General features: G+C 39.8%; 1 protein-coding gene across 8 annotated transcripts in view; it reads right to left on the bottom strand.

Annotated features, from left to right (window-relative positions):
• Window positions 1-332: 332 nt before the first annotated feature.
• Window positions 333-14,803, bottom strand: part of LOC142619924 (uncharacterized) — a 100,701-nt gene continuing 86,230 nt past the window's right edge. The window contains exons 1-9 of one of the 8 annotated variants that reach the window (XM_075793310.1): window positions 5,625-5,761; window positions 5,469-5,533; window positions 3,992-4,102; window positions 3,613-3,747; window positions 3,357-3,479; window positions 2,331-2,366; window positions 1,918-2,023; window positions 1,783-1,840; window positions 333-1,700 (exon numbers count right to left, since the gene is read on the bottom strand). In XM_075793310.1, the coding sequence (XP_075649425.1) occupies window positions 510-1,700; window positions 1,783-1,840; window positions 1,918-2,023; window positions 2,331-2,366; window positions 3,357-3,479; window positions 3,613-3,747; window positions 3,992-4,102; window positions 5,469-5,523 (1,815 nt within the window). In that variant the 5' untranslated portion in view covers window positions 5,524-5,533; window positions 5,625-5,761 and the 3' untranslated portion in view covers window positions 333-509. Of the gene's footprint in view, window positions 1,701-1,782; window positions 1,841-1,917; window positions 2,037-2,330; window positions 2,367-3,356; window positions 3,480-3,612; window positions 3,748-3,991; window positions 4,103-5,018; window positions 5,417-5,468; window positions 5,762-14,803 lie in introns of those variants that run through there. The other 7 variants (XM_075793309.1, XM_075793307.1, XM_075793308.1 and 4 more) reach the window with 7 other exon arrangements.

Genomic DNA, 14,803 nt, shown 5'->3' with positions numbered 1-14,803 from the left:
ATCTATTCTTGGTGGTTAAAAGAAAAAAAAAAAAAGTGAGCTAGAGTCCACCTGCCCTCTAAGTTAAAATTCTGAAGGTTACTTCCAAAGCTTCACCACCCTCTTTGATATCCTCTTCGTTCTTAGTCTTGTCCATCTCACAGTTCAGATTTTATTTTTAGGATCTAATAGTGTACAAATTGCCACGTCACTGTAATTTAAGGGGTGGGATTTGAGATTGTGTGGTAACTGTAGATTCTTGTGCTCGGGTGTGGCTCAAGAAACAAATTTTGAGAGATGACAAGAGAGATTGAACATATCCTCGACAGATGACAATAGACAAGGCAGTGTCAAATTCGTAAGTAATCTCTTGATAGACCCGTATACCTAAAATCTTTAAAACATTGGAAAATTCCAGTAAACAAAGTAGCTACATTAACAAAGCAGCCACAGCTAAGCATAATGAAAGCGTGAAGAGGATGTCCAAAATGCTTCGAAGCAGCTTTACTATCATTCTAATACATTTGTCCTCATGTTCCATCCCAGCTTGATTTATCGAGCAGCAATGGGCATGACTTGTCTTTTTCTAGTGGCCTTTGGAAATAAAATGATGACCAGTCTTGGATGTTAACAATATCATTGACATGATTCAGGGTTCCTCTATGACTTGAACCATCTAGCAAACCTTCACTCTTGTCTTTGAGTAAAAAGCATGAATATGTTCCTTCATTTCTGGGAGACTGAAAAGCATAATTGAAAGGTGAATGATGCTTCCTTGAGGAACAACTTAATGATGGGCAATCCCATTCTAAATCAAAATCAAGTCCAGAGGAAAGGTCCGAAAGGACACCTTCGAAACCAGGATGATGATATCTCTCACCGAAAACCTTGCTCATTATATCGAGATTATGAGGAGAAAAGAAGATGCTGCTATCTTTGCATTTAGTGTCATTCTTGTGATCTTCGGCCAGAGTAAGATAGTCTGGTGCAAGTGTTAGAGCTAGAGGAAAATGGTTAAAGTCAGCATTTATATCTTCCTTGTCTTCAACTTGTTTTCCAAAATCAAGGTCATTATAGCTGGCTGAATAGGACCATGGGAATGAAATAACATTTGGAGAATATGTGGACAGGAAGGATGATTCACTCAACTCTTTTGCACCTATCCTATCATCCAGAATGTGCTGATAATAATCACCCAAGGAACTTGATGAAGGTGAATACACACTCAGCTCTGTATTTAGACATGTAATAGACGAGTTTCTTTCCTCTGTACCCCTGTCAAAGTCCCAACCCAGAAGAAGAGGATGTGACCCACTTTTAATCAAACATTTTTTTGGATAATGTAAGTCATCCAGTTCTTTGAGATGATTATATGCAAGAGATCCATATCTTTTAGATTGAAAGCCATAAGTGGAATCACACTGAGTGCATACAACTGGACTTCTTCCTACTTCATAACCGGTTTCTCTCATTTTATACTTGGGACATGCTATACAAGCATTGCTTGGGGGAGTGTAAAAATTTGAGAGAACCCCCTCTGGTGATCTATTCAACCAACAAGATGAAGGACCATCATCCAAGTGTGAAGCATGGTCAAGTTCCATATGGTTACTTGCAGGTAAATGACTTAATTTTTTGAGCTGACTATGCGACTCCAAAGAATTGAGAAACTGAGATTTGGTATCAATATCAATGTCCCTTGATTTTGATTTCTTAAAACCCTGCCAGAGAAATGATTTTTCAGCTTAATCACCAACACCAACAGAATAAGTGACATCCATATGGAAAGCAAAAGGAACATACGCTGTTTTTGTTGCTCTTGGGGAACAGGCGACTAAGAAGCAAAGAAACAAAATCATACCTGAGAAAATTTCTACAAGTCCATGACACGAGGCTAAAATAAAATGAGAAAACTTATTAAAAGGTCGTGTGTCTAACCCCTTTGAACAGAGTTCTTCAATATGAGGATACGATGTCTCTACAACCCATTTGCGTAATTTCTGTCTCTTCCTAGAAAAAATTTCTCCATGGCTGTGCTGGCCCCCTAAACATAAAGACTTGCAAGCATTTAAGACTATTCAGCAAAGCATTCCACCAGCATCTATGGTTGTAAGATTTGGAAGTGGAAAAAGATTGTTAAAATCTTAAACAAGCAATAGAACTCCATGGGATTGCCAAGGATAAAATAAATTTGGGAATTTAAAAACAAAATGCTTAATAACTTGTAAAAATCTATATTTTTTTCATCCTTTCCTTCCATGATATTAGCTACCAAACAAAGCATAAATAACCCCAGGATTTAACACATTGCTATATTTCTCAATATTTTCATGTATGCAGGCAGCATATACCTGCTGAGGTTGTACAAGCTTCTGGTGAATTTTCCTCTGCCAACCAATAAAAAAGTCAAAATATCATATCAAAGTTCTGGATTCCAAATCCACGGGATATATTGCAAACTGAGCAAGTTCATTAGTGGTTCTAATTTGGCATCGTCATTTACAAAATGAGAACATTAATGAGGATATTAAGACAATGTCCAAAAAATCATGATTAAAGATACCACGAATCAGGTAACATTAGATCATGAAGCATAATACAATACTGGGAATGAGGTTAAACAAAGTGGTGGTGAATATTTTACTTAATAATGTTGAAGCCTAATAGCGCTCTCTCACCTTTTGGAATACTAAAATCACAAATTATTCTAACCCAAGCCTACTAAAAGAGCTTCCTAGATGGCTTTCTAATTCTATCCATGTCAAATAGCCCCCCAAAAGTGTCATAGTGCATGGGCGGCAACGGATATGAATCACCAGGAATCAACTACCAAGAAGCATGTGGTCAACAATGAAGGAAGCAGCATTCAACTCCTACAAAGCATTAGCATTATTTTAATATTTTTGCTAGGGTTTCAGAATACCAAGTGATTTCCCTAAAAGTGGTCTCAGGATAGTACAATATAACCTCTTTCTTCTTCTTCTTCTTCTTCTTTTTTTTTTTTTTTTTTTTTTTTTCAGTTTATAAGTCAGTATAACTGCATTTATATCTGCCATTTTTAAAGATGTTAGAAATGATAAGCTAGTGCATTTTGGACATCAGAAGAGGAGCTATTTCACACAACACTAAGAGGTTATAATAAAATCACAACAAGGGTGTAAAGTTTAGATTTCACGTTCAAATAAGAGAGCACAATCTCCATTTATTTACAAGGAAGATTACTGTAATATTATTCAAAAATTAGGAGCAATAATTTGTTGTCATAATTTTCTTCCCTTTTTATTGATAGAATAAACAAGAAAGAAATACCAATCAGAAGCATACCATTGAAAGAAAAAAGAAAAAAGAAAATAAAAAGCCACTTTACAAAGACACACCTGCTTTCTTTGATGCCCCACCAAGAGGTGACAGGTGTGAGCTAAAGTTACTAGGTGTGACATTTTCAGCAAGCAATGAGGAATTGAAGTCCTTACAGCTAAATTTGACACTGTTTGGGATTCCTGCATAGTATAGAGAAAGCAAGTAAATAATCATGTCCAGACAAGTGCCTTTAAGAATGGGATAAAAAATAAATAAAAAATAAAAAAACGAATAAACCCAAATTGCAGTTGAGATGCATTTCTGAACATTTACCTCCAGAACAGTCACTAATTTTGAACTTCTTTGACTGGTTTTCTTCTTTATGTAACGTATGGGATTGGTATTTGTGGCCTGCATTTTCCTTCAATTTCTTAAAAAATGCAAATTCGGAAGTTTTGGGGTCATCGGCTGCATGTCACATTCAAATGGAATGGTTAATATTTTCATAACACGAGTTCCAATTACTTTTGATTGGTACCACTAGAATACAACAGAATTATGAAAATAGAGCCTGTATATATTTAAACATTTAGCACAAAGAGAAACAACATTTTTACTTCAAGAAAAGGAAAACAACAAGTTATACCAAGAACCCAAGGAATATGCAGCTCCAGAAAAGCAAAGCAATGTATGGGCAGCAGTAGAAACTTACATCTCGGACTCAGTCTTCCTTCCAATGGAGTAGAAGAAGCATTTCTTCTGCAACTTAAGGGAATATTGACATCAAGATCTGTAAGCTTTACTCTTTTCCTGCAGCTGATATCTACATGGAAATGAAAAATGAAACAAATTATTAGGAAACAACAATTTAATTTAAATGATTTTGTCGTGAAGCAGTATGCCATAGTGCATAATGGTAAGAGCAGTGGAAAAAAATTAGAGAAATAGGCCCAAGCATTTGCCTAATAACATTCAAACAAATAAATTGTACAAGGAATAACTATAACACACCCATAAAAATTCATACAAGAAATAAAATCCAAAAAAAGAATCATGATGTATATGCCAAAGAGCCCATGTCAAATCTGTTGATTAGCGTAAGAGAATGCATTTCAATAACTAATACAAAAATAATACTATGCATAAGTATTCAAGGCATAAAGAGTAATTCTAAGACTGTGATTGATTACCTATCACTTTCATATGGATCCATCACTTTTTCACTACTCACATCCTGCTACATTAGAATTATGGCAAAGTTCTAGCACAAAAGGGTGTGGTACTAGATTTTTTCAGGCATAAAAGTCAAGCCTTGGTGCATACATGCTTTCCACCAAAATCGACAAGTCACAGTTTCAAGTTTAGGAATCTACCTCGGGATACACCTTATTTATTTATTTATTTAAACTAGTATTCTAGGGCATGAACAACAACAATCTTCATTTTGGTGAGTCATTTAAGCCATGCATCAATATCAATGCAAGCAAGAACATGAAATGGGCCAGTTAGTGATACGCATTTTTGTCTTTGTTTCTTAGTGCACCTCATTCTACACTAGTTTCCTAATTTTTCTCTATGAAATTTCTAAACCCTATTTATATATAAATCCATTTTCCGTGCTAAAAAACTTTCCTAATTGAAACTTAGAACTTGTTAATTAATCTCAACTGGAACAAATTTGGACCAATTACACGAAGAAAAAAAAAGAAATAGAAAAATGAATGATTTAGGAGAAGAACCTTTGGTTGATTGGGAAGTTGGACTTGGAATGCGGAAATCGGAGCTCCGAACTCCATGGAGACGACGCGGTTGTTGTGGTAAAGCTGCTCCGATGATTGGTGATGGATCTTTACGAGTAGTTTTGGAAATGCGTCGCTTCATTGTGTTTCAGATACGTAAATGAAAAAAGCCCTAAGACTATATATATATAGACGGGTTTGGGGATTTTCTTTGAGGAATTGATGATTTTTGGTTGTACAGTCTGGATGTTTATGAAAGAGTGAATGAGAGCAAGGAGGAAAGTGATTGGAATTTGAGGGGAAATTTGGGCGCCAAAATGGCACGTGACTAGGAGCATCAAACAACCTCCTAATTTCACACTAAAACCCTAAAAATCCAAACTTTTTATCAACCCATTTCTTAAAAATGTAAAATGCGATAAAAGATACGTTGACTTCTGATGTTTTTACCAGAAGAAATTTTGGCTGAGAATGAAGTCTCTGTCATCGACATTGGGATAGGCATCGGCGCTGGCGTAAAGATTAGTTGTTGTCTAATTTGGGCGCCAAAATGGCACGTGACTAGGAGGCGTGACTCGTGAGAGACTACTAGATCATTTTTGTTAGGTAAAGATTAGTTGTTGTCTATTTGGGATTAAAATCCCTAAAATCTGAGCAGCTAGCACTTGGTCCAGAAAGAAAGGATGAGGCTATGAGGTTTCTGTGGCAAGGAGCAATGACAAGGTCCGACGGCGAGGTCCAGCTCTGTTCCGGTCAGTTTTGGACCTCTCTCTCTGTCTCAGCTGAAACTAAAATGGATCAGAGACTTTAATTTCATGGTTTAATTTATTGGGTTTTGCTTGTTTAGGATGTTGGGTGTTCTTCAGATCTCTCTCTCTTTCTTCGGTTTTGCTTGTTTTGGATGTTGCTCTGTTCCGGTCACTATTCCCTTTAATGTTTTCCTTCTTCTTTTTTTTTCTTTTTCTTTTTTTTTTCCCAATTTTTCTTATTTTCTTTTAATTCCGAATTTAAAAAAATTAAATAAAAAAACGAGGTCATTTTAGGAGCTCTAACGGCAGCTACTAACTGAGTTATAACAAAGTTCTGCATTGACAAAAACTGAAAGTTAGAGGACTGAAATGACAAAACTCAAAGTTAGAGGACTGAAATGAAAAAAATATGAAAGTTAGAAGGTCAATTTTGTATTTTTACCTTTTTATTATTAGAATTTTTTTTGTGAAGAGTTTAGAAATTTTATTGTGATAATATCGAGAGTTTACAACTAGGTAATTTAAGTTTTTTTTTTTAATTATTTCTTTTTGTATTTTTTATGAGCTCCAGTTGATGTGTGCACCTGGGTAAATTTATACAATCTTTAAGGACTAATTTCTTAGGACTAGGATTCCAATGAAGTTTGGAATTTCAATAAGTTTTTCAAAATTGCTTAATCGGATGGAAACTTGTTTTAAATTTTTTTTTTTTGAAGGGTATCCACACTAATTGAGAAAGCTCAAGCCATTAGGTAGATGTTTCAAGATTATACAATAATGTGGTGTTTGGTACGGGAAAATTCATATTACTCTTGGCATCCAGATTACTAAGAATGTAGCTATTCCTATATTTAATTTCATTGGAAATCTCTTAAAATTCATAGGAATATGAGATGATAATTGTAAGGACACAATTCAAATTCCCAAACCACGACTGGGAGGAAATGGGCTTGAAAGGCCTTTCTTCACAATGAATTTGTAGATGATGGGTTTGTAATTTAGATTTCAAGGATGGTTTAGACAATTACAAAAAGAACGGGCTTTGGGCCCAATGGAACAAAACAAAGAATCGTTTGCAAAGAGTAAGACTGAGAAATCGTCCTCGGATTGTTTCCGAGGATGGTTTATAATAATATTTCTCAAGTTTGGATACAAGTGTTGATTATCATTTACTATTGACTCTATCTCTTCTACTCCCAAAGTCCTCCCCTTGCTTCGTATGCCTTCCCTCCTATTTATACTCCTCCTCTTCTCTTCATCATCTTCCACTTTATGGTTGCAACCCTGATTTTTGGATACTTGTCCCATCCATTCTTCCCTAAAGACCGCAGGGATTTTGGGACCAAGTTCCAAGCTCTATGCTTAGGTCCCATCCTTCCATCTATTCTCGTCGGCGTATCAATTACGTAGTCTTTAATATATGGGCGGTGGTAGCGGCCTTTACTTCGTACATTCCACCGCTCTTTCTACTGTCCTCCACGTATACTGTGTATCCTCGGCTTAACATTCCGAGGACAAATCTACTCCTCGGACGGTATGGGACACTTAAATACTCCACGATCATTTTGATGTTTTCGGATTTGGGTTTCTAGCCCAAAAGACCTCGTTGGGCCGTCCTTCATAAATTACTGGGCCCAATACCCCTACAATAGCCCCTCGAGATTCTTTATTTTTCTTTCACCTCGGGAGGAAAATAGGATCTCGAATTAAAAGACCTTTTTACCCTGCAGAATCCTGGAATATTACTAACGGAAATAACTTCTGAATTACCCATCGCGTGTTCCCGATGCTTCGGTATGCGAAACGCCCCCGAATTTATTATTGGCGCTTCTATGTCCCCCACGTTTCATTGATATGACACATATCCAATGGTCGAGAGCGATTCCTGTGTTGAGGCGGGAATTCGCCCGCTTCAAAACACCTTTTGACATATAAATACTAATTTTCTTCAAACTTCTTCACACTACAGAAACCTCATAACGTACCTGCCACACTTTCCATCTCCCCGTACTCTCTCTTTCTATCAAGTACTCTGTCCGAGGTGACGTGCTTTCTTCTTTTTTAAAAGTAAGTTCTTCAATACTCTTTCCCCTCCTTATCAGCTTTTTGTTTCTTTTGTTTCTTTTCCTTCCCGTCTTCTCTTTTTCACTGTGTCTTTCATCCTCGGCGTAGTTAGTTTTCTTCACACCCCCCCCCCTTTTTTCAAAAAAAAAAGAATGGGTAGGTTTGCGTCCCTGGTAGATTCAAACGAAAAAATAGAGCAGTTTAAGGTTAAGTACAAAATTCCCTCGGATGTATCCATTAGGTACTGTAACGAGGAAGAGTATTATACAAAAAGAAAAACGGGGGAAGTCGTAATCCCGATGATTGCGTTCATCGAAGGGGGAATGAAAATCCCCATGGGAACCGTGACTAGGGATTATCTTAGGGCTTTTAGATTAGCTCCCACTCAGTGCGCCCCAAATGTCTTTAGGATCCTAGGTTCCATAGATGCCTTAAATGAGAAGATGAACTTAGGGCTCACTCACCACGACGTGAACTGGGTTTACAACCTCCATTACCTAAGCAAAAAGGACGAGTATTACCTAAAATCTAGATACCCGGAAGTTAGGCTAATTCAATGTCTGCCTGAATCAAATAAGGGCCTAAAAAACGACTTCCTGATCATATCAGGAAATTGGCACGACGGCCTCCCCTGTCCGACAAGGGAAGGGACTCCAGGTGAAATTTCTTTTACATACTATTATCCTCTGTCTTTTTACTTATTCTTACCCTCTTTTACTTGGATAACTCTACATATCCACACGCCGCGGATCGTCATCCCAATCTCGTTGATTTCGGACGGTTGGATAGGATCCTGCAAGCTGAGGTTTTTGTGCATACTGACAGCCAACTCCGAGCAGCTCATCTGATCCTCGGCTACACTCCAATATCCAAAGCTTTTCAGGCGCCGAAGTGCGTGATCAAAGCCCACGATCCTCGTCTTCCTCGGATCAGTGTTGCTGTTGAAGGTTTCTTGCTACCGGAGGGGACTGCCATTCCTCAAGGCACCTTGGTCACCCAACCAATCCAACCACCACAATTCGTTCCGGTTGGGATTCCCACAGTTCCTTTCTCCACAAAATTAACATTTGGTGAAGCCGCGCCTTCCCACTCCACTGTAAAGGAAGAAGAAGAAGAAATAGTTGAGGTATCAGATTCCGAGGACGAATTTGAGGTTTTTAATCAACCCTACTCTCCTGAAGATTCAACTTCCATCCTCGGCACCTCTACCCATATCTTAAAGGCTACTACTGAAGAATTTGACAATATGGGCATTCAACGAAAGACTAAGCCCAGTCTAAAGGATGTCCTTGAGGGCACTGATAAGGCCCCTCGAGTCCAAGAACCACCAAAAGAGGTGCGCCCTCGGACTCAAGAAAAGGGTGCTGACAAAGGCCCTGAAGCTAGGCTTCCTCCTCCTCCCCCATCCTCCCAAACCCAACGCACCAACATAGCTGATCTCAAAAGAAAAAGGGATCAGCCGAAAGGAAAGGAAGTGGTGAAGGCAGGAAAGGGCTTTGTTTCCAAGGAGCCCGAGGTGGAAAAGGGTGGAAAGCAGGCCCGCACCATGCAAACTAGGTCGGAAAGAAGAACTGACCAACAGGTGGCCGTGCGCGCCCCTGCATGGCTCCCTGACATGTCTATGGACGACGAGGTCATTACCGTGGATGCGTCCATTAGAAATTCCGATGAAGGGACAGCTGCATGCGTCGCGGATGCATTGGAGCAGGCGCTGTTACTCCCCGAGGATATGGTTGAGCTGAGAAAGAAAAGGGACCATACCGTCTTCATGACTTTGAAGAAGGAGCTTGCAATAGTAAGTTTCTCTAAAACCTTGGCTTTTGTTTTTATTTCCTATATACATATGTCTAATTTTTATATGTTTTGTTCGTAGGCCGTTCAATCTGCCCATAGGGCAGAGGAGATTGCCATCAACTCCTACAAATCTCTGAGGGCCGAGGAATCCAGGCGTGAAACCGCCCAAAAGATCTCGGACCTTCACAAGAAGAAACTGCAGGAGGTCACAGCAAAGTTGGCCAAGGCAGAGAGTGATAAGGCAGGCTTGGAGGCTGATCTGAAGACAACGACTAATCAAGCCGAGGATTAGCGCCTAAAGCTCCGTGAAGCCGACAACAACCTCTTAGCAGCACGAAGGCTCGTAGAGGATCTCAAGAAAGATCTGAACGAGTCTGAGAAGGCCAAAGAGGAAGCCATCAAGGGCAAAGAGGAAGCCATTGAGGAGAAGAAAAAGGCCGAGAAAGCAAAAGAAGAGGCCGAGATCTCAAGGGACCAAGCCGAACAAGACGGTTATGATATAGGCGTGAAGGAGGTCACCGAAACCTTCAAGGCTCAGGTTCCCGAGGTATGTAGGCATTACTGCCTCCAAGTGTGGAATGAGGCACTTTACCAAGCTGGGGTTGATGCCTCTTCCACTCTTTGGAAAGCAGAGAGTGTCTACTATCCTCCCGCAATTCGCGCTTCTTCCATTCCTGAAGTTGCCCAAGAAGCTGCCCAGGGATCATCTGAGGATAAGGGGGGTGATTTGGTTGAGGATTCAACTCTTCCTAAAGATGCTCCTAAGCAAGCTGATCCAGTACAAGAAAATGCGCTTGAAGACGTACAGCCCTCAAGTGACCTTCAGGAACCTTCGAAGGATGAGTTGGGTGATCAAGCTAATCCAATATCCTTGATAGATGATCCCAAAGGCAAAGGAATTGCCGTTGAGTCCTCGGTCCAGCTTCCATCTCCTAAAGACCCCAAAGGCCCTCTGAAGATCAAGTTGAAACAATGAATGCCTGCTGCCTTCCTCTTTTTTTTTTTTTTAATCTTTAAGTGTAATTTCTAAATGTGATTGAAAAAGTACTTTATTTTGAATTTAATATAAGCGCGAATGTTGTTTTACTTGTTTAGATGACTCTTACTTTTTGCTCTTTTTTGATCATATCATTCCATAAACATCATCTCTTTGTCTTTTACCAAAGTTATTAGCAACAACTTGAATTGAAATTGATACTCCAGGAAGGTTTAATTATGCTGGGAACTGCATTAAGTGATGTATTTTAAGTATTTGATTCTTCATTTTGGATCTCTAGTTTGAACTATGTAAAAATAAGGCATATGGTCTTTTGGTTTAGACATGCAAATATCTGATGTTTTTTGACAAAAAAAGAAAAGAAGTGTTAATTTTTCCCAAGTAAATGATCCGAGGATCCAGGCACACCAAGCTTCAGCTTGGTACTTAGATAAATAAATTCGAAATGTTAATTTTCCCAAAGTAGATGATCCGAGGACCAGACGTAACTTAGGTTCTGTTTAACACTTAGTAAAGAGTATCAATTTAGACGAGGTATGTGGTCCGAGGATCCAGGCATACCAAGTTTCAGCTTGATACTTAGACGAATAAATTTAAAATGTTAATTTTCCTAAAGTAGATGATCCGAGGACCAGACGTAACTTAGGTTCTGTTTAACACTTAGTAAAGAATATCAATTTAGACGAGGTATGTGGTCCGAGGATCCAGGCATACCAAGTTTCAGCTTGATACTTAGACGAATAAATTTAAAATGTTAATTTTCCCAAAGTAGATGATCCGAGGATCCAGGCACACCAAGCTTCAGCTTGGTACTTAGATAAATAAATTCGAAATGTTAATTTTCCCAAAGTAGATGATCCGAGGACCAGACGTAACTTAGGATCTGTTTAACACTTAGTAAAGAGTATCAATTTAGACGAGTAAATTTAAAATGTTAATTTTCCCAAAGTAGATGATCCGAGGACCAGACGTAACTTAGGTTCTGTTTAACACTTAGTAAAAAGTATCAATTTAGACGAGGTATGTGGTCCGAGGATCCAGGCATACCAAGTTTCAGCTTGATACTTAGAGGAATAAATTTAAAATGTTAATTTTCCCAAAGTAGATGATCCGAGGACCAGACGTAACTTAGGTTCTGTTTAACACTTAGTAAAGAATATCAATTTAGACGAGGTATGTGGTCCGAGGATCCAGGCATACCAAGTTTCAGCTTGATACTTAGACGAATAAATTTAAAATGTTAATTTTCCCAAAGTAGATGATCTGAGGACCAGACGTAACTTGGGTTCTGTTTAACACTTAGTAAAGAATATCAATTTAGACGAGGTATGTGGTCCGAGGATCCAGGCATACCAAGTTTCAGCTTGATACTTAGACGAATAAATTTAAAATGTTAATTTTCCCAAAGTAGATGATCCGAGGACCAGACGTAACTTAGGTTCTGTTTAACACTTAGTAAAGAATATCAATTTAGACGAGGTATGTGGTCCGAGGATCCAGGCATACCAAGTTTCAGCTTGATACTTAGACGAACGAAGATAACGAATATAATGTAGTTTACAACAAAGAACGGCCGAAGTGCCTTTTATTTAATAATAGTACCTTCGTAGATTATTTACATTCCAGGGACGTTGTACAACACGTTCGTCCAAATCTTCCAGATTGTAGGCCCCTATTCCTGCGACCGAAGTAATACGATAGGGTCCTTCCCAGTTGGGCCCCAATTTTCCCCACGCAGGATTCTTCGTCGTACCCAAAACTTTCCTTAACACTAAGTCACCAGGTCCAAGAGGTCGAAGTTTCACATGAGAATCATATCCCTGCTTGAGCTTATGTTGATAATAAGCTAGTTGAACCATGGCGTTTTCTCGTCGTTCCTCAACTAAGTCCAAGTTTCTCATTAATAGATCATCATTGCTATCTGAAATGAAAGAGCTTTTCTTCAGGGTTGGGAACCCAGTTTCTAATGGTATTACTGCCTCGGCTCCATAAGTCATGGCGAAAGGTGTTTCACCTGTGGATCTTCGTGGTGTAGTTCGATACGTCCACAAGACATGTGGCAGTTCTTCCACCCACTTCCCCTTGGCGTCACCCAACCTCTTTTTGAGTCCGCTCACTATTACTTTGTTGACAGCCTCGGCCTGCCCATTTCCTTGGGGATAAGCCGGAGTGGAATATCTGTTCGTAATGCCCAGATCACAGCAGTATTTCCGAAAGGCTTTGCTATCAAATTGTAAACCGTTATCTGAAATGAGAGTATGAGGGATGCCGAACCTAGTAACGATATTCTTCCATACAAACTTTTTTGCTTCCATGTCCCTGATATTTGATAATGGCTCAGCTTCAACCCATTTGGTGAAATAATCTGTTCCCACGAGAAGCCACCGCCTGTTTCCTGTTGCTTTGGGGAAGGGTCCAACAATGTCCAAGCCCCATTGAGCAAAAGGCCATGGGCTAGATAGAGGATTCAGGACTCCCCCTGGTTGATGTATATTTGGAGCGAACCTTTGACATTGGTCGCACTTCTTTGCATAATCTTGCGCTTCTCTCTGCATATTTGGCCACCAATAGCCCTGAGTGAGGGCTCTGTGAGCCAAAGACCTTCCCCCTGTGTGACTTCCACAAATCCCTTCGTGTAACTCTTCCAAAAGTAGCTCCGTTGCCTCGGGGTGTATACATAACAAATATGGTCCGGAAAAGGAACGTTTGTACAATTTCTGGTCCTCGGATAACCAAAAACGAGTGGCTTTCCTGCGAACTTTATCTGCTTCAGTCTTTTCTCCAGGCAGGATGTCATTTCTGAGAAATGTTACTATTTGATCCATCCAACTAGGCCCAGTCCTAATTTGGAGAATTTGAGTGGAGTTACCGTCCGTCCCAGTGGGTTTCAGCAGATCTTCAACAAGGATAATTCGTGGTAGACTTTGGGCCGAGGACGTTGCGAGCGTGGCTAATGAGTCGGCATGGGTATTGCCACATCTGGATACATGCAATAGTAAAAAAGACTCAAATTTAGATTGCATATACCTGACCTGGGTTAGGTACTCTCGCATTCTGGAATCCCTTGCTTCTAGCTTCCCTTCTACTTGGCCTACCACCAATAGTGAATCCGAGAACATTTGCACCGTCTTTCCTCCCATTTTTTGAACCATGCTCATCCCTGCGAGGACGGCCTCATACTCTGCTTCGTTGTTGGTGGCCGAGAATCCTAATCTCAAAGATTTCTCAAAAGTAATTCCCTCTGGGGATATCAAAACTAGTCCTATACCCGACCCCCTCTGATTTGCTGCTCCATCAACATGGACTTTCCATAATGGAGGCCCTTCACACGAAATCATGCCTACTGATTTTTTACCCATGCCTTCTTGATAGTCTTCTAACGAAGGCTCAGCAAATTCTGCCACAAGGTCCGCGATGACCTGTCCCTTTATAGAGGTGCGAGGCATATACTTGATATCGAAAGCTCCTAGGACAGTTCCCCATTTGGCAATTCTTCCCATATAATCTGCACTTCGCAGAATTGATTTAAGAGGGAGTTGTGTAAGAACAACAACTGTATGAGACTGGAAGTAATGGGGAAGTCTTCGTGTAGCATGTACCACCGCCAAGATAGCTTTCTCCAGTGGTAAATAACTCAGCTCGGCCTCGTGCAGAGATTTACTTACATAATAAACCGGTCTCTGGATGTTATTGTCATCTCGGATAAGAACCAAACTAACTGCATGGTTGGCCACCGCAATATATGCAAACAGAATTTCATCCACTTCTGGTCGAGACATAACCGGTGGTCGCGAGAGATATTCTTTTAGCTGTTGGAAAGCCACTGCGCACTCCTCGGTCCATTCAAAACCTTTCCATTTATTTAATAATTGAAAGAAAGGTCTGCATCTGTCCGCGGACCGGGATATAAATCGGTTGAGAGCAGCAGTCATACCTGTTAGTCTTTGCACTTCTTTAGGATTCCGAGGTGGGTGTAAGCTGTTTATTGCCTTAACCTGAGCAGGATTCACTTCAATTCCCCGGTGAGTCACCATATATCCTAGAAACTTGCCCGATCCTACACCGAAAGAGCATTTAGAGGCATTGAGCCGCAATTTATATTCTCTCAGCTTCTGAAAAGTGTTGCTCAGATCTTCTAGATGTGCAGAAACTTCTTTACTCTTTACCACCATGTCATCCAC

The sequence above is a fragment of the Castanea sativa genome, chromosome 12 (genome assembly GCF_040712315.1).
Source record: "Castanea sativa cultivar Marrone di Chiusa Pesio chromosome 12, ASM4071231v1".
NCBI classification, from domain to species: domain Eukaryota; kingdom Viridiplantae; phylum Streptophyta; class Magnoliopsida; order Fagales; family Fagaceae; genus Castanea; species Castanea sativa.
Note: the sequence above shows the minus strand (reverse complement) of the source record. Positions and strands in the feature narration are given on the sequence as shown.